General features: G+C 44.9%; 1 protein-coding gene across 1 annotated transcript; it reads left to right on the top strand.

Annotated features, from left to right (window-relative positions):
* Window positions 1-2,852: 2,852 nt before the first annotated feature.
* FBXO5 (F-box protein 5) lies at window positions 2,853-6,903 on the top strand. The gene is made up of 4 exons (XM_009933716.2): window positions 2,853-3,589; window positions 3,909-3,999; window positions 5,198-5,359; window positions 6,644-6,903. Exons 1-4 carry the CDS (start codon window positions 2,868-2,870, stop codon window positions 6,893-6,895), a joined length of 1,227 nt encoding a protein of 408 aa, XP_009932018.1. The 5' UTR covers window positions 2,853-2,867; the 3' UTR covers window positions 6,896-6,903.
* Window positions 6,904-21,813: the final 14,910 nt, after the last annotated feature.

Genomic DNA, 21,813 nt, shown 5'->3' with positions numbered 1-21,813 from the left:
AAGATGCATACATTAACTTCAGACATAGGGTTGCCTGTATGTGTAAGGTGAGACACGCATATTTTGTGTTGTTGAGTTTGACACCTAAGTCTAGATGTGCTACCAGATTTACAACTCCCAGCTGGCACAGAAGAAGGTAAAAACAAACACTGATGCAATTCGTGCCCAAAACAATTAGGTATTGACTGGAGCAGAAACTGTCACAGAAGTCTTTATTTCTACCAGATCAGAGCTGTAAATGGAAGACTACTGAGCACTTGTGGCAGTCCTCTGGACTTCACTGAGAATCAGGCTATCTTACACCAGATGATGGGCAGCGTTTGCCATTCCTTCTCTCTGACTTTAGCTTCCTGTTCCTCCAAACAAGTAAGGGCCATCAGCCAGTGCTAAGCACCGGACCACTGCGAGAAACTTCCATAAGCGTTCGGGTCTCTGTCACCCTGGACCTTCCCTGGTGGCTCCCGCTGGTGGCCTGGCTGGCCAGACCTTGCCTGGCTTGCAGCCTCGCGCCTCCAGGCCGCTTCGCTCCCCGCGGGCGGCTGCTCATAACGTTGGTCGTGCTTTGGAATAAGCGCAGTTATTGCACGGGGAGGAACCCAGACGGGCGATCAACCGCCAGCCGTCGCGAGTCCCCCTCCGGCGCGCGGGCGGTGCGAACCCCCCGGACGCGACCGTTTACAGCAGCCAGCGCGGTGCCAGGCGGGCGCTCGGCCGCGGGTCAGCCCCGTACCGCGGGGGACGCCGGTTCGCCCGAGAGAGCGCGCGGGGTCGGGCGGGCGGGAGGCGCGGGGGTGGCCTCGCCCTGTCCCTCGCGCCCCGCCCCCGGCCGGCTCGCAGGGCGCGCGCGCGCGCCACCTCCCCACCACTCGGCGCGCTCCTTGCCAGCCGAGGAGGGAAAATGTGAGCCGGGCCGGCTCAGCCCGCGGCGCCTCGGATTGGCCCCCGCCTTCTGCCCGCCTGCCATTGGCCGCGCCGCCCGCGCCGCGGCTCCCGATTGGCCGGCGCGGTTTTGGATACCAAATTCAAAGTTTTAATTTAAAAGTACCCGGCGAGGAGAGCTGCTCACTTCTGCTCGCGGCCGCGCCGGTGTAGCCGTGCAGGTGAGAGCGGGCGGCCGGACGGACGGGCGGGAGGACGGGTCTGGCTCCGGCCCGGGACTCCGCAGTGAGGGCTCCGCGCTTCAGCCGGTTCGGGGCGGCGGGGCTCCGCGGTGAGAGGTCTGTGACCGGGGACGGTGCGGGGCGGCGAGGCTCCGCGGTCAGGGGTCTGTGGCCGGGGACGGTGCGGGGCGGCGGGGCTCCGCGGTGAGGGGTCCGGGGACGGTGCGGGGCGGCGGGGCTCCGCGGTGAGGGATCTGTGGTCGGGACGGTGCCGGGCGGCGGGGCTGCCGGCGCACGCCGTGGCGGTGCCGGCCGCGCTGCGAGGAGCCGCGGGCGGACCGGGCACCGGGATCCCCGGCAGCCGCCCGGCCCCGCCGCCCTACCCCAGCCTGGCCCCGCAGCCATCTCGCCGGCGGGACGGGACGGGGCGGCGGCGCAGGGGAGGCCGCGGAACGCCCCGGCGCAGCGGCTCAGCCGCCTGCGGAGCGCGTCCCGTTGCCCGCCCCGCACTGCCGGGTCCGGGCCTGGGTCCGAGCCGAGGTGGGGAGCGCATCGCCCGCCGGAGGGAGGGCATTCCCCCGGCGCGCTCCTGCCCTCCCCGCCGCCACCATTTGGGGGGGGAATCCACCGGCGCGGGGGAGAGCGGAGACCCCCGGAGGCGCAGGGTGCCGTTCCCGGGGCGCGGCGGGGCCGGGGGCCGCCGTACCTGCCGCCGGCCCGGGCCGTCTTGGGCGCTGGGCGGGAGCAGCCTGACAGCGCCGAGGGGGCATTTCCCAATTCTGCGGGGTTTCGGCCCAGAAGCTCCTCTGCTCTCCCGCGCGCGCGAGGGAGGAGGGAGGCGGGGGGGAGGGGGCTCCGGGAGGGCTCGCGCTTTTCCCCCCAAACTGCCGGAGGTGCCGAGATAACTGAAAATCCCGGCTCCAGCGGGAGAGCTGAGCTTTCACCCGGACTGCAGAGCACCCTGAGAGTTATTTCCCCCCCTTAGACGTAGCGCCGCGGAGATGGCTTCCTTCTCCCCTCCAGCCCCGGCCCATCCCCCAGAAATCGGCGGTATAGATAGCGCCACGCTTCGGGGGGAGGGGAAAGAAACGGGGCGAGAAAAGTTTCCCTATAACGTCTGTCGACCTCCCGCCCTCCGAAAAGCGTGCTCGGAAGCCAGCTGAGCTGCACTTGGCCGTTGTTTCGGGGCCGTTGCTCTCCGTTGTGATTTACACGCGCGTGTGGGCACTCGCACCTCTCCCGTCGTACCCAGCCTCCTCCCCTGCCCAAAACGCCAGGTACCTGGCTGCACCGGCAGCGTTGCCACTGGCCTCTGGTGCAAACCTCTGGCTGCTCTGGTCTGGCTTTGTCCCTGCCAGGGCCTGCTGTCATCCACGGACCCACTGCCACCCGTGTCCCTTGCCGGGGTGGCAAGCGTCCCGAGAACATCGCTGCATTTAGGGTGGGAAGCTGGAGGCGTTGGTGTGTCTGAAAGTAACCTGTGCTGGTGGAATGGTGACAAAGGAAATCATCCGGTCAGTTTTCTTGCCCCAGTTGTATGAAGCTTAAAGCTCTAATTTTGAGGTCTTACGTAGATTTAACGTGTGGCTGATCACAGCCTTAGTTCCACCAGCTGTGTTTTAGGCACTAGATGGTTAGTTAGGTAAAAGCTTAAAATCCATAATGCAGAAGGAGGCTGTGATCGGTTCTTTACAAGAAAAAGAACTTGTGATATAGTTTGTGCTGTAATACTTTGCTTGTTGTTCCTTGCAGGATACAAGCAAAATAATGAAATCGAACTTCAACCGCTCATTCAAAGTGGAATGTGGTTTTGAGTATATCTCTCTTCACACTGGGTTTGCACCGTTGAAGTCTGCCATGGAGGAAATGGGATTGGAAGAATCCTGCCCCTTGAATTATGAGGAAAGCTTTTTTAAAAGCTGTGCCGAAGAGCATCAGAAAATGCTGCATAGTGAGTCATACCATGCGGCCACCAGAAATCTAGAGCTTGAGGATGAGGGAAGACCTGTACATAACAAAGAAAACAAACAAGTAGCCCAGCGACGTGATGAAGGCATCTATGAAATGGAGTCACTGGAAAACAGTAAATTTAATGAGGACAGTGGCTATTCCTCTATGTTAAGTAATCAATATGCTGATGTAATGGAACATGAGGACAGTATACCTTTGGCTGGGAATCTCTGTGGCACACCAAACCATTGCCTCACGAAGAACCAAAACCCAGCACAGTTTTCAAAGAAGACCTTGTTGCCAGTGATCCATTATGAAGAAATGATTTGCTCAACTTTGAAAAGAAGCGGGAAAAGAAATCTCAAGTCTTGGGCTGCAGTAGACAGAATTGTTTTCAGGGGAGAGGCTGAACTTTGTAACCTAATTGGAAAGAAAATGGGATTAGACAGAATAGACATTCTTGCCGAACTCTTCCAAAAGAACATGAAGCATATATTAGCAAATATTTTAAGGCATCTCTGTGAGATGGATTTAATAAAGTAAGTATATTGATCTTATTGTACTTTATTGGGAAAGTAAACAACCCAGTCAGCTGGCTTAAGAATGTTTTAGATATGGGGCTTGTGACATTTACTCGACGGTTAGTATTGTCTATTAATATTTCAAAACATGAACTGTCCGTGTAAGCCATGATGTATGTAGAGAATCTGTCTTTTCGCTAGAAGGCAAATTAAAGACTACAAATGTGACCGTATCCCATCTTCTAAAATAAAGAAAAAAATCACATAGTTATTCCCACTACTAGACAGATTTTCCCTTTCCGAGGAGGTAACTGATATGTTTGTATTGTCGTTGCAGTTTTGCCAAAGTCAGCACAACATGGCAGAAGATTCTACAAGACGATAAATGGATTTCCCAAATGTACAGTAAAGCTGTGAAAAACCTTTCTGTGAGTTTCCATGCCTTATAGATATTTCAAGCCTAAGCCAGCAGTGTCTTTCAGCTATTTCAGGACTCCTCCCAGCCTTAAAAGGTCACAGAAGAGTTTCTTAAATTGAAAGCACTCGCTGGAGTGTCTGAGTTTGTCCTCTTAGGATGTCCTGTCTCAAGTATTGCTAGTCACTTCACTGTCTTTGGAGCCCAAGGAAGGTTGACCGAGAAGGTCACCAGAGGAGAGATGCAGCTGTCCTTAAGAGATTCCACATGTCCTGTCTGAGAGAGGAAGGCAGGAAGGAGAGGGTCAGTTCCAGCGATGCCTGCTGGGCGAGCCCTGGAGGCTCTGGGCAGAGGCTGGCTTCAGCGTCCCGCTGATCCAGAAGGGTGAGAGCCTGAGAGCAACTGCTCGACTGGCCGTGCCGCTCGGGTTCTCTGCTTGTACTTTCTAGCAACAGTCTCAAGTGCAACAAGTTGGCTACAGAAAACTGAAAAGCTTTTTGCTCTGTGAGCGACTCCTGATGCCTCTTTATTCTATGAAACAGAAAATACAAGATTCAACCGCACTAACATTGACGTTTACTGAGGCAGGGCTCTTTTAAAACACTAGAGGTGGTTTTCTTCCTTGAGAGACGCTGAAATGGGGCTTAGGATCTGCCACAGGATAAGGCAGTCAGCTAGTTTGACTTTTGTGTAGTCTTTTATGGTGCTAGCCTGTTGGGATGAAACACTGCTGAATGTTCATCCCATAAAGTCTGATTTCCTCCCTGCCGTTGTATGTTTGTTTTAACCTGAACTGCAGACTTAGAAAATTGATGGGAGGAGTTTACTTCTCAGAAAGAGAACGTCAAGTATCCCTCTTCACTGTAAAGAATTCAAAATACTGCATTGTGCTTTAAAACATTGCCCTGACTAGGTTACATGGTCTGCCTAAATAATTATGATGTGTTAACATGAAAGGAAGTTGCATTATGTAATAGAAGATGGTTGGTTTTGATGGTCTGAACTAGGGATCTGTTCTACGTGTTTTTAACAGTAGTGACTGAGAAAGCTAAGGTAAAAATTAGTAGCATACTACTTGATATGAGGCTTTATTATTGGAAATTTTCTAGCCAGGAGAAAGGATCAAAAATAAGTTGATGACTTTAGTAAACAAAAAATCAGTATCAGGTAAGTCTTTCCTCAAATTTTATTCTTGTTTTTCTTTTCATTAGAATGGCATGAAGGCATCAGAGCATGCTGAAACAAGGGAGTATGTTCTCTGCCGAGCAGCTTTAGCTTCCATTCAGAAAGCAGCCCCACCAAACAACTTGAATAAAAAAGTCACCAAATCCAAACCATCTAGGAATCACAGCCGGCTCATGGAGTATTCAGAGGTAACTAGTGATTTCAATTCATCTTTGTTTCTCACATGTTGTCTGCCTCAGTCAGCTTGTAAAGCATATTTCTGAAAGTAGTGTCTCCAATTTGAAGTTCTTGTAACTCTTATTAGTATGGCTGCCAGATTTTGTTTATTGAGCCTATTTTAAGACGGTGTAAGAAACTAAGTGGAGAATATTGATACACCGGGATGATCAAAGTTTAGGATTATTTTTTTCCCCCCCTTGGTGTATAAGTACCCTTAAAATGGCTTACTGATTTTTTTTAACTACACATTTGTAGTTAATGTCATACATTTGGAGTTGTTAACAACCGCCAACAGCCTCAGTTTCCCTTCATCTTGTTGTTTTTCTTACGCTTTTTTCCCCCCACACGTGTAGGTGCAAGTCTACGTTGCAAATGTCTTTTGTGACTTTTAAAAACATTTATTGAAAGTCATTATTCATTAATAAGCAACAGGTCTGCCTAACTAGAAAAAGGTTTTATACTCAAGCTCAAAAGGCTAATTGTGAAAACTGGTGCAATAAGAGAAGAAGATATAATCGCACTGGAAAGTATGATGAAGCTGCTCTAATACTACTGTATAGCACTTCGTAGCATTAAGAAGCTGAATGTTCAGCTGTACACAAAGTAACAGCCTAAAACTTTTTCCTTGATAAACATATATATGTCTATTTAGATTATAAAAACATTTTGCTTTTAACAACTGTGTGGTAAAAGGTGTCGTACAGGTCTATAATTTTCTGATGCTGAATTATTTTGAATGGTGGATCTGTTTTTGTGTCGAAGATGAATTCACAGGAGGGAAGTAGGAATTGCTTCCATTTGGTGTCTCAAGTTGAGTGCCCCACAGCTGAGATTTCTGGACACATTGCTCACTTTCAAAAAATGTTAATGATTTAAATGGAATTCAGAATTATTTTCTCTTTTTTCGTTAAAGTTAACTAAATCACAACCTTGCCTGAGGTTTGGAGGATTCAGGAGGCATGTCTTTCTTACTGCTTTGCATTTAGTCTGTCTGTCCTTTAAATTTACAATTTAAGGAATTTTAAATTGGCTACCTCTATTTCATTTCTCAGTATCTGGAGTTATAGACTGATTATTCCTGTTCAATCTCCATCAGAATTTGATACAACCAGAATTAGGCTAAATTTGCAATTTATCTCCCTACAGTAGGAGAAGTTATAGTGTGTTTTGTGGCACTTAGATAGCGTCAAGGAACATTTGGGGTGTGTATTTACTCTCCACTCATGATTTTCTTTACATGCTTTTCCCAACAGGCTGCTAAGACCTTGAAAAACACTGAAAGCCTGAAAGTCTGCCATTGGTGTGGCTCACCTGCGAAGTACGACTCCTATCTCCAGAGAGCAATGTGCAGTCGTGAAAGCTGTGGCTTTGACTTTTGCACAAAGTGCATGTGCAGCTACCATAGCTCCAGTGACTGTATGAGCGGCAGACCAGTGAAACGCAACCCTAACCTAGAGCCACTTCCTGGCACTAAGAAAAGCAAACTGAATCTGCGGCGATTGTGATCCATCCATCCCAATGCAGATTGTCAGATGTCCTCTGAAAGTTTTTTTGTTTTTTTTTTAGGATACGAAGTTATACACAAAGAAAATCAAACAAGAAAATGCTTTCTGTTGTTCTACTTAAAAAAAAAAGGTTAATTTTATTATTCTTCTGTACTATTTGGTTGTGACGAAATTCCTAGGAATCATCACAAGTATCCATTTTTAAAAGTCTTATTAATCTATAAATTTAAAAGAAAATTCTGGGTATGGATTCTAATAACATTTTAAATATTGTCCTGACAATTTATTTCTTGTGTCCAGTCTTCAAAACACCCTACAATAATGTTGAACAAACAAAAGAAAGTTTTGGCAAGTAGCCTTCCGTGTGCAAGCCTAGAAACTCTTTGAGTGCTAGAAGGGGGAAAGGTAAACTATATTTTATTTATATGTTTACTCTTGTTCGAAAGTGTTTGAAAAGCATTTATAGTGAGAATGTCAAGTGAGGCGAGAGAAGTCCCTTTTAACATAATTTTATGAGGGATTCTAGATTTTATGACTTTTTTCCTCAAGGCTTTGCCTTAATTTTAAAATGTGAAAGCTCATAATACCATTTTCTCTGATGGTTTACCTTATGTGAATCTTAAATTGTTGCTCTTTCTTCATGTCTTCATTCAGAAATTGCAGTATTTCCTTGAACTGAGGTGATACCCTGTCCAATTTTTTTAAAAAACGTACTGTATCTTGGCTATACTGCTAAAAAAACTTATCATGTTTTTTCAAAGAAGATTAATTTTTAATATTTGTATATATTTGTAAATACTTCTGTAAATATTATTCATGTTTGTCTTGTAAATGTGAAAATAAATTACTGTTCTCAACTTGATTGACAAATCTGGACTTCCTGTTTGTCTTAAGATTACTTTTCATGCTCATTTCTCGTGTTTTCTAGTATGTGCTTCTTAAAAATGTTGATTTAGCAAGGAACAAATCTGGTTTTGTGCAAAGCGTGCTGAGTTCATTTTATGTTGCATTCCTGCAGTTTACCTAAGAGCTCTTAGCAGTAATTGCCAGTAACTTCTGAACCAATGCATTCAATGGCAAATTCAGCATTTATTGGCTGAATTTATTCTTCTGTTGCAGAACTGGCTCACTGTCAGCAAAGTCCTTGTGATTACACAGAAAAGAAAGGCAAGCATTTGAGAAAGACTGATCATTTGCTGGAATTGTCTGGGTTTTGAGTGGGTTTTTTTCCAGTTAGTAAGTAGATAACAGACTGGAAAGGCAGCTTTGTAGGTTCTGCTCCTTGAGCTGGGACAGCAGTTACATACTGCATGCCAACTTCTCTTGCACTTGTTATTTTTCCAGTTGTGAACAGTTGAGCAGGGCCTCCAGCGTTATGCATTTATGTGGTGAACTTAATCTACTAACCTAAACATAGCACTTAAGAGCCTTTCTGAGTTACATCAAGAGCTTTCCATTCCATAAATCTTTTGGCTATTCCAGTCCACTTATGTGTATCACAGAATCATAGAATATTAGGGGTTGGAAGGGACCTCTGTGGGTCATCTAGTCCAACGCTCCTGCCAAAGCAGGGTCACCTACAGCAAGCTACGCAGGACCTTGTCCAGGCGGGTCTTGAATATCTCCAGAGAAGGAGATTCCACAGCCTCCCTGGGCAGCCTGTTCCAGGGCTCCGTCACCCTCAGAGGGAAGAAGTTCTTCCTCATGTTCAGACGGAACTTCCTGTGCTTCAGTTTGTGCCCATTGCCCCTTGTCCTGTCACTGGGCACCACTGAAAAGAGTTTGGCCCCATCCTCCTGACACCCACCCTTCAGATATTTGTAAGCATTTATAAGGTCCCCTCGCAGCCTTCTCTTCTTCAGGCTGAACAAGCCCAGTTCCCTCAACCTCTCCTCATAGGGGAGATGTTCCAGTCCCCTCACCATCCTCGTAGCCCTCTGCTGGACTCTCTCCAGTAGCTCTTCATCTTTCTTGAACTGGGGAGCCCAGAACTGGACACAGTACTCCAGATGAGGCCTCACCAGGGCAGTGTAGAGGGGAAGGAGAACCTCCCTCGTCCTGCTGGCCACACTCTTCTTGATGCACCCCAGGATCCCATTGGCTTTCTTGGCAGCCAGGGCACACTGCTGGCTCATGGTTAACCTGTCGTCCACCAGGACACCCAGGTCCCTCTCCACAGAGCTGGTCTCCAGCAGGTCCACCCCAAGCCTGTACTGGTGCATGAGGTTGTTCCTCCCCAGGTGCAGGACCCTGCACTTGCCCTTGTTGAACTTCATCAGGTTCCTCTGCGCCCAACTCTGCAGCCTGTCCAGTCATTCTCACTGAATAGCAGCACAGCCTTCTGGTGTATCTACCACTCCTCCCAGTTGTGTGTCATCAGCAAACTTGCTGAGGGTACACTCTTCATCCAGGTCATTGATGAAGAATTTGAGTAAGACTGGGCCAAGTACTGACCCCTGGGGGACACCACTAGTTACAGGCCTCCAACTAGACTCAATGCCGCTGATGACAACCCTCTGAGCTCCGCCATTCAGCCAGTTCTCAATCCACCTCACTGACTACTCATCCATCCCACACTTCCTGAGCTTGCTTATGAGGATGTTATGGGAGACTGTGTCAAAAGCCTTGCTGAAGTCGAGGTAGACAACATCCATTGCTCTCCCCTCATCTACCCAGCCAGCAGGTTGATAACTTCCGATAACCTTCTTTTCCTCCCCTTGCTTGATGATGACCTTCAGAATGAGTTGCTCCATCACCTTTCCAGGTGTGGAGGTAAGGCTGACCAGCCTGTAGTTCCCTGAGTCCTCCTTCTTGCCCTTTTTGAAGACTGAAGTGACATTGGCCTTTCTCCAGTCCTCAGGCACCTCTCCTGTCCTCCAGGACCTCTCAAAGATGATGGAGGGTGGCTCAACAATGACATCAGCCAGCTCCCTCAGCACTTGTGGGTGCATTCCATCGGGGCCCATGGATTTGTGGGCGTCCAGATTGGTTAAGTGATCTCTCACACAGTCCTCTTCGACCAAGGGAAGGTCATCCTCTCTGTAGGCTTCTTCTCTTACCTCCAGGGCCTGGGATTCCTGAGGGCCTGCCTTGGCACTGAAGACTGAAGCAAAGAAGGCATTCAGTAACTTTGCCTTCACTGCATCCTCCATCACCAGGACATCCACCTCAGTCAGCAGCAGCCCCACATTATCCCTAGTCTTCCTTTTGCTGCTGATGTAGTTGAAGAAGCCCTTCTCATTGGTTTTGACATCCCTTGCCAGCTTCAATTCCAGGTGGGCCTTGGCCTTCCTCGTTGCATCCCTGCATGCTTTGACAACATGCCTGTACTCTTCCCAAGTGGCCTGTCCCTCTTTCCACATTCCGTAGACTTTTCTCTTCCACCTGAGCTCTGCTAGAATCTCCTTGCTCATCCATGCGGGTCTCCTGCTTCCTTTGCTCGATTTCTTTCTCAGGTGGATGCACCGCTCCTGAGCAAGGAGGAAGTGATGTTTAAACAGTGACCAGCTCTCTTGGACCCCCCCACCTTCTAGAGCCCAGATCCACAGGATTCATCCCAGTAGCTCCTTGAAGATGCCAAAGTTAGCTCTCCTGAAGTCCAAGGTTTTGATCCTACTTATCGCCCGGCTTCCTCCACGCGGGATCCTGAAGTTCATCCTGAATTATGCTCAAGATTTGAGAATGAAAGGTAGAAGTCTTCCACCCTATTAAAATTTCTGTTGGTAATTAGACCATACCACCTTTATCAAACAGCCCTGTACTACAGGCCAGAAGAATGATGTTTGTATAGGAGGTAAGAGCTCTCAGCTACTGGATATTGACATCTCCAGTACTGTTTGTGAGATGTGGAAAAGTCAATGGTCAGGGACATGATGTGCATGCACCCGCAGTGAGACTGTTAGTAGGCTGTAGGCTGAGCACAGATAGGTAAGGAGTATTATAAGGAAAAGTTTGCTATTAAATTTTCATCTGTGTCTACTGAAATTCCTGTGTCCTGCAAAGCATGGATGTCTTAATATGATCTGGACAGAACTGCCCTTTTGTACATTGATTTTTGAGGAAAGTGGCACATTGATCCACACTCAGGCCTGTGTTGCAGAATATGATACCTCTTGAATTATAATTTGTGTCTTTTGGAGCTGAGTATGGGCATTAGAAACTTAACAGGTTTACCTTCTCAAGTTTTGAGCTTACTAAGGAACTATCCACTCTAGCACGCCTAAGAATTTGAACACGGAGTAAAGAACAGCTGCTTTTTTATTTTCACAGAATCACAGAATGTTAGGGGTTGGAAGGGAACCTCTGTCTGTCATCTAGTCCAACCCTCCTGCCGAAGCAGGGTCACCTAGAGCAGGCTGCCTGTAGTAACTGATCTGCTTACGCAGAATTTTAAGAAAAATTCCTTGTTACCTGCAGAAAAGGGGGAAGAATTGGACTACATGGCTTCAGTGGTCACAACTGGAGATAAACAATATGAAGAAAAAGGTATTTTCCCCTAACTTCTGAGTGATAAGAGGCAACTGCCTTCTACCTGAAACCTTGTTGGAATGATCAGATTACCTGACTTCTTTAGAAGCTTTGTCCAAGATGTAATGGGCCTGCTGCAAGCCATTGTGGCCATGTTCTTTCTTCTTGCCGAACCATTTTTGTCTTATCCTGATCCTCAGATCCTTGCCTACCAACTTTAGTGTTAATAATCAGAACAGACATTCAAGATTGAGATTGCAGCCTTCAACAGGTGGATGACAGCTCCTTAAGGACTTTGACCTGTTACCAGTGCTTAGAGTTTTCTTACGCAAAACTTCCAAAGAGAAGCATGGGGATCTGTGGTGGCCACATAGCTGTTCCTTCCCTTATGGCAATCTTGAAAAACAGCTAAAACCTTGCCCAACAGTGATGAGATTTGGATCTGTATAAATGCTATGCGTCTCCCTGAAAGCTGCATGATTGTTGGTCTCCTCACAAATGGCTTCAGTGTATGGCAGAAAAAACCAGCATGGACGTGCAGTCCCCACCCAGGTGTCCAGTCTTCTACTGCTGAGCGAGAAAGCAGCTCCTTAGAGAGAGCAAGGGCACTGTGCTTTAGCACTAGATGGTGCCCGGACTGGTGCTGAGGAGAGTGATGTCTGTGTCAAAGGTGGGAACAAAGTAGTAGATACAGATGATTGTTAATGCCTATGCTGAGCCTGTCTTGAACATGCCTTTGATATGTAATCGACGTGAGAGTCTACCTAGCACAAGAGAAAGGCATAGCAGTTGCCACATGGAGGTGAGTCGTCCCCAGCTATTACAGCTGTGTCCTCAAAACCTCTTTCAGACTAGAAGATTGTCAGCCCCAGTGACATTGCAGGAACGTGATAAGCTGCTTACCCACATTACATATGCCTTTGAGATCTAGAAAAGGTGATAAATACCTGCAGGCTAACAGAATCCTCTGCCTGGCTGTGCAACAGAGTGTGGATTTCCCATAGTTACTTGCTTATCTCCAGGCAGGGCTCTGCATGGTGAGGAAGGGTGGGACACTGCTCTGTGAATTGCTGTGGCTAGCAGCTCTTTCCCCTGGCCTGAACGACTCTGGAGCTAGAATATTCCTTAACTTCATCCTGATGCTGGCTGGGAGGTAACCAGAGGCAGAGATTTAGGGCTTTCTGAAATCAGTATTGAATATCCACATTTTGCAGCTCTTCACTTGCACTTCAGATGCTGTTCCGAAAAGCCCAAGGAGCTGCTCAGTTCCTACCTGAGCAATTTGAAGAGGTACTTACAGCTTTTTGAAAAATGTTAAAGCCAGTCTCCATTGTCCTACCGCAGCAATCAGAACAGCTGGAGAGAGGTGTCAGATAATGAGGATCAACCTAATGATACAATCACTTGTAAAATTAAGGGTGAGACTGTTTGCACTTCCTTGTGTAATTTACCCTCCAGCAAACAGCCTTTATGCTGTGGGAACGGTGAGACATGGAAGAAGTAGAAAAAAACCCAAAACCCCTTACTTCAGCTCTGCAACTGTTGGCACCTTAGCACAGGGCAGCCTAGCTGTTCACCTCAGGGGCTGATTTCTAAGGTGTGGGAAAACTGCAGCACGTGTCGGATATGCTGTCACTTAGCCAAGGGCTCCACCACAAAGAAGCTATATTTTAGTGTGTTGAATTTTGTGGGGTATTTTGCAGAAATGTTTAAAACCCAAAGTTCTGGCAGCGATCACTCTCAAAAAATCTTAGAATATTTAATATTAAAAACATAAAGTCTGCCCTGACTCACAGGATTTAAAAAAAGGAATCTAGATTAAGACTGTGATAAAAATCCTCTCCTCACCTCCCAAAATACCTACTCCTAAAGCCAAAGGCTGACAACCCCTCTGAGGAAATTTTGCTGAAGTATGGAGATTTTAGAAAGTAAAATCTGTTCTGGAAAGGGAAAACCACAAGATGGTGCTCTTGAAACACCGCATGGAGCCGGGTTTCTTGGCTGACTGCCGCCTGGCTGCGTCCACGCCGAGTGCGTTTCCTCCACTCCCGCTGGCTGTGGCTGGCCGCCTCCTTGCTGCCCTCACGGGTGAGTCCGCGGAATCTGCGATGAACAGAATGAAACCCAAACCTTCAGTTCAGTTACTGATTTTAACATTTGTTTCAAAAATGTTTTTTGTAGAATATGTATGTATTTGCTAAACTAAAGAAAATACAGGTGCCTTCCATAAAAGATTTATTTATTATTTATGCACATGCCTTCTTCAAACAGGGATTGGGTGCTCTAAAATTATAACATTTATTTTTCCCGCCTTGTGCCCCTGTAATGACAAGTGGAGAGCAAAGCCACCACTCCAAAGCAGTGGGTGCAAGCCACCGAGCCCAGTTCCATCAAGCCCTCAGCGCAGGTCTCGAGCAAGCAGCGAGCGGAGCTCTGCCTGGGATCGGACATCGTGTTCCCCATCGACTGCAGTTCGGTGAAAACCTCAGCTGCGTGACTGCTGTGACGTGACCTGGACGTGTCTTCTGGCAGAAGCTAAGGGTGATAACTTGCCAAATGTCTAAAAGGCACAGCATGAATATGTAAGGCAACTTCTCATCTAGTGCTTCTGCTGTGGTTAGGAGTAACTGCTGTATTGAGATGAAATGTTATTACCTGAACGCAAGGATGGGCAAGGCCATTTCTGTGATAGGTGCTTGATTTTGGAATACACTTGCCATAATAGGAAAGATTCTCCCTCCAATACATTTAAACTGGAGTAGAACACGGAGAGTGACAGAGATGGACAACTGCTGGAGTGTGAGGCTTTACTTGAGGGTGAACAAATTGTCGTGTCAGGTCCACTCAACTTTAATGTTGCCTTGTCGGAGTGCTTTCTCCTCAGAAACAATCCAGGGGAACACAAGAGGAGAGGCAAAAGCACAGTGCTGATATTCCTAGCACAAAATAAAAGTGGCAAGGGTCTACTTGAGCCTGCTGGCACATACAGAAGTAGTTGTGAGGTTCATGTGAAGTCATAGACATTCATATAATTCCCATTGAGATGGTTCAGGAACTGAGGCTTTGTCCTTTTAGGTCTGATATTGCTCTGCTCTTTGTGTTCAGAACTGCCCTCGCAGTACTTCCGTACAGCAAGGGTTTGGGAGGCATCTGGAGAAATTAGATTGCAAAAAACCGCAATTCCCGATGTTTGCTGACTGCTCTGTAGGTTTCAGTTCGGTGCTGGGGACAAAAAACGAGCCCTCCACAGCCCTTGGCCAGCTGCAGTGCCAGGGCCAGCCAATGGCCCCAGGCCCTGAGGATGTCCCCTGGCAGCACAGGGGCCTGGCTGGTGAGAGGGAGGGAACCCTGTCCCTCCTCTGCCTTGTTTCCCATCCTCTAAGTGCTGGGCTAGCTCCTGGGAGGTACCAGAATTGCCGCTGCCCTTGGCTTCTGCAGCCATGCCTGGTAAGGGGGGGAGCGAGGAGGCTGATGCTGGAGCAGTGGCTGCTCTGGGGCACTGCAGGGGACAGAGAGATGCTTGGGGAACTCGGCTGGGGTGGCTGTGAGGCCTGGGGTTGGGAACAGTTCCTTGTGTAGGACTACCACCTTTTAGTAGCTAACACAGCGTGTTGCATATCTTTGTGTGTGTTTGCTGAAAAGCAAAGGACTCTGGACATTTGATGCTACCTTGTGGCCAAAATGGGATAGTAATGGTGAATGCTGGTGTTGCTTTAGGTGACTGAGTTACTCTGGCTTCCTCAGCTCATGTTGGACCTGCACCGAGAGCATCATGAAGATCGGAGTTGCCTCTAACCACAAGCATTTGATGTGGGCATACAATGATCAGGCAGTCCTCAGCTGCTGAGCAGAAGGACTGGGCTTAGAAGACACTCTGCATGAGTCAGGCTGCAGCTTCACAGAGGGGACTTCAGAAGGGGGCATCTACGCTGTCATCTCCCTGGTTGGCACCTCCTGGAAGTGCCATTCTCTGCCCACGCCTCTGCTGCACCCACCGGCATGGGCAGAGCCCCTGCTCTGTGGCAGCGACGGCTCCATCCTGGGGCTGTGCCAGTGCCAGTACGGCGACACAAGACCTCTGAGACTTACCTCTTACGTTCAGTGTCATTCCGTGAGGGTCTACCTCGGCTCAGCTAATTACGTTGTACAACAGATTTTTGTTAGTCATATGTAGACCTAATTTCCAAGAGTGCCCCCAGACACTAAATTAGTGGAGAAGACATCAGTTGCAATTTGCTTGCAACCATACTTTAAACAGCAGCTGCTTGTAAAAATACACATAATGTTTTTAAATTAAAAAGCTCTGTCTTGCCTTAAAAACACTGGCAACAGGCAGCACAATAATACATTTACTCTCTGCAACACATTTACTTATGTACCCCTAGACAAAAAATCTGGGTGCCAGTATGAAATCCAGAAAGTCTGGGAGTGGCTCCATGTCCCTGTCTTTCTTTCTGGCACATCATGTCTCTGTAGTAAGTTGTGATGTTAAATTGTAGTAGGAAAAGTGCACTGAAGCAGGGTAAAAAGCCATGCAAGATGTCATATGTTAAAGTTAAGTAAATCAGTAAGAATATCTCAGGACATCCAGTCTCCCAGTATACATTTTAAGAGTTTTGGAAAAATAAGCAGTTCATATTTGTTTTGGTTTCCTCACCTCTGTTGAATAGCAGTTACATTCTCAGTATTTGTATGTGATATACAAATGTAAAACGTATAAAATACGATGTCTTAGCGTCCTACATCACTACCACAGTCCCACCACTCTGCTGTGAATTAACCACAAAGTAGTTAGGTAAGATAGTAGGTAAGGAGAGCACTTTTTAATATTCCTATTTGTACTCTCAGCATGTTAATACTCACAGTACTTACTCTCTTGTCGGTACTCATAATATTCTTCAGTGTTCTCAGCACTCATGTAAAAAGATTATACCCTGAAGTGTGACTTTCTTAACAAGCTGAAGACAACTCTTTTGCTGTGTTTTTCATATCTCAACAGAAGAAAGATTCCTTTCCCTTGGAGTTTCAGTCAAGAGCAAAGCTTTCACTGCTCATCTAGAACAGCTTTATCCTCACTATAGCAAGGCAGTAATTCAGGATGTTGTTTTATGTTTAAGTGCCAGTCTTGAATATGATTAAAGTGCTTTCAGATTTTGTATCCATACATATTGAAACAGAAGCAAATTAAATGCCTGTAATTATTATTTTCCATATCAATTTCTTAAATTCTGGTGACCAAAATCAAAGGTACTGGTTGTGCAGGTTTTAAGAAGTTAGAGCATATGTGCTCCTTTCTCTGGAAATACTCAAAGAAAAAGAAACTGTTACAATGTACTAAGTAATAAAGTTCTTGAAAAACACTGTCTTGTGGGGCAGCTAATGATACTCTTGCACTAAGAACAGCTTGATTTCCAGAGATGCAGCTCTTAGATCTACCGACTCATTTTCTTGCCAGTGCACGATGTAAGAAAAATAGTATTCAGGGGCTCCATGATCTTTTGTTGAAGGTGATATCTGGATCTTCATGAAACCTTTTCCTCCTGAGTGTTTACACTAAGCAAAACAAATCCATGATGAACAAAACATTATGCAGAAATGGGTTTTAGTATGATCTTGGTTTATTGGCACATAAACCAGGCAGAGAAGGAGACATAACAATACCTAAATCACATGTCATATTCTTACCTATAAGTTGCAGAGAACATCACAGTTGAGATGAATGTTGTTATTCTATTTCAAATGTAAAGCAACGAAGCTACAAAGTGTTTGGTCCATGATCTTGCAGTTGTTCAGTTACAAATACAGCCTGGACCTTTTTCAGAGATACCATTAAATGAAATTGTAAAGTTCAGAAATATTTCTGAATGTTTTCATTGCCATATGCACAGAAAGTCTTTACCATAAACCAGTTAAATTTTTATTCAGGGAATCAGGTTAAAGAATTCTCCTATTCCAGTGTCCTCTGTTTACATAACTACAGTGCTTACCCACAGATGATCTAGTCAATTTTAAAACAAATTATGTTACACATAAAGTATTATTTTTTATTCTCTGCAAATTATTGTGGTAGGAGCTAGTTGAAAGTAGGGAGATTATATAATTTTTTTTAATTTGTGAGTTTAATTTTAATTTTCAGACTTTTAAACTGATACTTTTGCCCCCTTTTCCATAATTTAGAGTATATTTTACTAAAACATATTTTGGATCTATAATCTTGTTCAAATATAATTATCAAATATTTATCTTGCTAAATTTCGAAATATATAAAAACATGAATGATAACTACAGGTACACATTTTTATCTGATAAGGTTTTTTTTTTCAAAGCAATTTTAACCTCTTTTTTTGCTTTTCCCTTACCTCAGACCCCTTCAGAGAACAAGAGACGAGAAACTTTATGCCAGGTCTGTATTCAATCCATCTTCCATTTTTGCTAGAATTTAACAGAAATTTCTGTGGGAACTATGTTGAAAGAGTATCTGCTGTATAAACTTGTGGTCAGAAAATGGTGAAAGAATGAAAAATAAAATATGTATGTCATGTCTTTGTTTCTATTAAAGAACATACAAACTAGAAATTATGTGATTTGGCTTTCAGGTTGCAATCTGAGCTCCTAGTGTTACACGGTAAATATGTAGTTATTATTTATTATGCAGTTTATATTTGTTGGGGAAATGTTTAATCCAGTACAATAAAAGGTAGCTGCTTAAAAATTCTTATTTTAAACTGATGTGTAAGTGAAAGCAGGTTGTTCCCTTTTAGGCCACCACAAATATCACACTTTGCTATTATCAAGCTGTATACCTGCTAGTAAAAGTTTCAAGGATTAGAAATTGAAAGAAGTCAGCATCTGTTTTGACTACTGCTTTTAAGACTTGTTCAAAGGCAGCAAGACAGCCTGTCATTTTAAAAATTAGCATGGCAGGAAACGCTATCCAAAAGGCTTCTCCTTAACCTTGTCCGTAAAGGCACAAAAGAAGCTCGATACAGGACTGTGGTACACAGCCTGTGGGCAAAAGATTGATCCATATATCTTTGTAAATTAAGCCAGTATTTGTATTGCTGAAAAATGGATTTAATCTGTTGGTAAACTCGGAACTTTCAACGGCACTATATATCCTCTATATGAATTTGTTTTAGACATGCTGCTGTATTGCCATAGCAGCTGCTGCAAAATTGCTGTAAAGAAATACAGTTTTCTGATTATATTTTCAATGTCCTTCTAGCCTGGATGTGTTTCGCAGGTAACAAATGTTAACTCTGATGAAGATGAAAAACCATCATCGTAATTTTTGTACTAAATCTCAGTTGGCATCAGTTCATTTTGAATTCAGAGTAGTAGTAGCGTGTAGCTTTTTTATTTATGCTCAGATAGAAACAACATGAGAGGAACACAGAAAATATATTTTGGTAGAACTGCATTCAGGGCATGGACAACATGTTTTTAGTGAGACTTCCTTGTCTTCTTTATGTGTTCGGTGTAATTTTAAAGCTGTTGATTTAAAACATTGTGCAATGTTAATATAGTCTTCTGCTTAATAATTATTGATTTCCATTACCTTATTCCTGCAATGCTGATGACAAATTTAAATACTTTCAAGAATATTTCTCTATCTTTCAAGCTAAGACTTTATAAGTCAGCAGACTCAACCTCTTACAATGTCCTCTTACTCAGTGACCACAGGGGAACAACTACAAAGGAAAAAAACTAATTTGCAACAGCAAATAAAAGTTTTAATAAACCTTGCTGCAGCCTGGAGAGTGCAGAAATGATGATGAAATAGAACAAGCGTTGCAACCAAGAAACTGGATTGCAAAAGTTGCAGCCGAGAAATCATTGCAACTGGGTCTGGTTCTGCGATGGAAACAGACCCAGAACAGCGCTTCCCCACTCCAGCCGCTCTCTGCCCAGCAGCAAGGGAAGTGCAACCACTCACCCTCACACCGGTGGAACCACAGGGTCTGCTCCATCTCCCAAAGCAGCTTGAGACTACTCTTGCTAAAGGCTTTTTATTTCAAAATACTCAGGGCACATACAATCTTTCCCACTTTTAAAAAAAAGCCCAGTCAGCGTTTCAGCATGAGAGCAGAGAACACAGAACTGTCTTCTCACCCACTGTCTGAAGGGATTTAAAACAGGCAGGTGAAAGCACACACACATACGGTTTCTGATCTTTGGTTGGGGCAGAGTATGAACTCTGTGATTTCAGCTGATGCCTGTGTAGACCTTCCTTGCGGAAACTCTCACTGATACAACCTTGCAGAAATGGTTGTGCTAACTCAGTGATGCTGGAGCTTTATCCTTCGTGCTGCAAGGCTTGCTGTGAAAAGCATTAGAATTCACGTCATTGGTGCCATCACACACCCTTGGTACTAAACTTGGCCCTGATTTCAAGTTTGTTACCATATTAATTTAGTCATTCAACTCTCGGCTATCTTTATATCTGTGCTCTTTTCTTTGCACTGCTATAAGTGCATATAAATCAGATCTAATCTCAGTAACTCTGACAGTTTCCATGATGCCAACAACAATACCAGTACCCACGCGTGCATCTAAAGTAAGGGTCCTCTGCTAAAGAGGAGGAAGGCAAAGAAGAGGTCTTGAAATAAAGTAAGTACTAGAGATTTTTACCTTTCATTAGATATTTGTCATGCATAAAGATTTCAGCTCCTATTTTGCACTACATTCCAGCACAGTGTTCCTATATTGTTGATTATCATTAATTTAAAAATGTTATTTGAGAAAAGTGTCAGAGTTCAACATGAGAAAATGTAGTTGAATTTATCTGTTTATTGATGTATTGATGAGTGCTTTTTAAAACACACATATATCTGGAATTACTACCTTGTTTTATAGCCAATAATATTTAGCTTTAAGTCTTTCAGTTTCTAGTGCTTGCTATCTTATTAAGAATGTAAAGCCATTGCCCAGTGTAGTCTTGCAGACATAATGAGCTGGATTCAAAGTTAATGAATCTTCCACTTAGTTTTAACCCCTGAATATAGCCATGACCTTCTCCTCCCACAGTGTTGAATTACAATGAGGTGGAGGGTGGTTTAATCTATTGATGCAGTTGTCAGTGATGGCATTGCTATGTTATTAATTGCAGACAAAGACTGTGTGTGCACACTCATTCCTTCACTCAAAAAAGAGATACTTTTCAAGCTTTATGTAACAAAGCCATGCTCTGAGCTTCCGACTGTCCCAGCTTAGGCTTTGCGACTAGAGTATGTGCTTAATTTGTCATTAAATAATAGTCACCATAACCGCAATATATATTACACTACAAGGCATTCATAACATAGGCTATGTTTTAGGCATCAAATGTATGTTACAGAGGTTGAAGAAAGTATTGGGCATCTGCTGAGTGTGGCAACAGCCCTGGGACTCAATCTTAGTCCCTGCTTTCATGATGCACCTTATCTTAAAGGTGATCCAGTGGTGTTTAGAGCAAATTCTTACATTTTGCAATAGGAGTGAGCTAAAAGCATACACAGAGTTGTAAGCCATGTTTAAGCTGGCAAAATAAAATTGTCCAGAAGCGTTTACAGTAATTGAGGCTCACTAGTACAGCACAACCGATGCCTAAACTGATAAATCCCCATAGCCTCCAAGAAAGGTTGGCTATGTGCACACGACCTCTTTGTGATAATCTCTGTCCAGCGTTAGCTTTTGAACAGTACCCAGGAATCATCTGGGAAAAAGTCAGTAGGTACAGGCTAATGACACGGCTTTAACACTACAAGACAGAGTGTTCCAGTGCCCAGGTAGCTACTCAGGTAATTTGTAATTTGCTTGTATAGAGGCAGACCCTATGGACCAGCTACGCTGCTGTAACACCATCAATTGATCTTTTAGAGTACAGAATAATCTTTATCGAAACTATGACATCTTAAAAGCTGATGGAGTTGGGCCCACACTCTTAATTACATGTGTGGCAGAGAGACAGTTTGTTGGATAATGAATTCACATTCAGATCTTTAACCAAAGGGGTAAAGTTTTGGGAAATCACTGGAACCCAAGCAAGACAATGGAGACAAGGCCAGGTTGGGATATCAGGACATATCCTGGCAGTCTGTGGTGAAGTGCCTTATCTTATTCTTGTTTCCAGTGACTGCACCTTGTTTGAAAGAGACGTAAAAATGCATTATGCACGTTCCTAATGTTGTAAGAAATGTATGCAATTTCTGTAGTTTCCCAAGGGATAGTACACCTACTTGCTAGATAAATGGACTGTAGGAACTTAAAAAGCAATTGTAGTGAATAAATTACCACGTATGTGTAGATCTTACCTTCCCCTCAGGAAAGATACAGATCCCTAAAAACATTGTGGGAGAAAGGTACTGGGATGATACACATCCTCAGATAACTGAGACGAGTAGGAGGGACTCTGTTCTGCTTTGCCTCAGGCACATGGAAAGAAAGTGTTTTGTCCTACCTTGGAAGGAGGA

Source organism: Opisthocomus hoazin, chromosome 2 (assembly GCF_030867145.1).
Source record: "Opisthocomus hoazin isolate bOpiHoa1 chromosome 2, bOpiHoa1.hap1, whole genome shotgun sequence".
Taxonomy (NCBI): domain Eukaryota; kingdom Metazoa; phylum Chordata; class Aves; order Opisthocomiformes; family Opisthocomidae; genus Opisthocomus; species Opisthocomus hoazin.
Note: the sequence above shows the minus strand (reverse complement) of the source record. Positions and strands in the feature narration are given on the sequence as shown.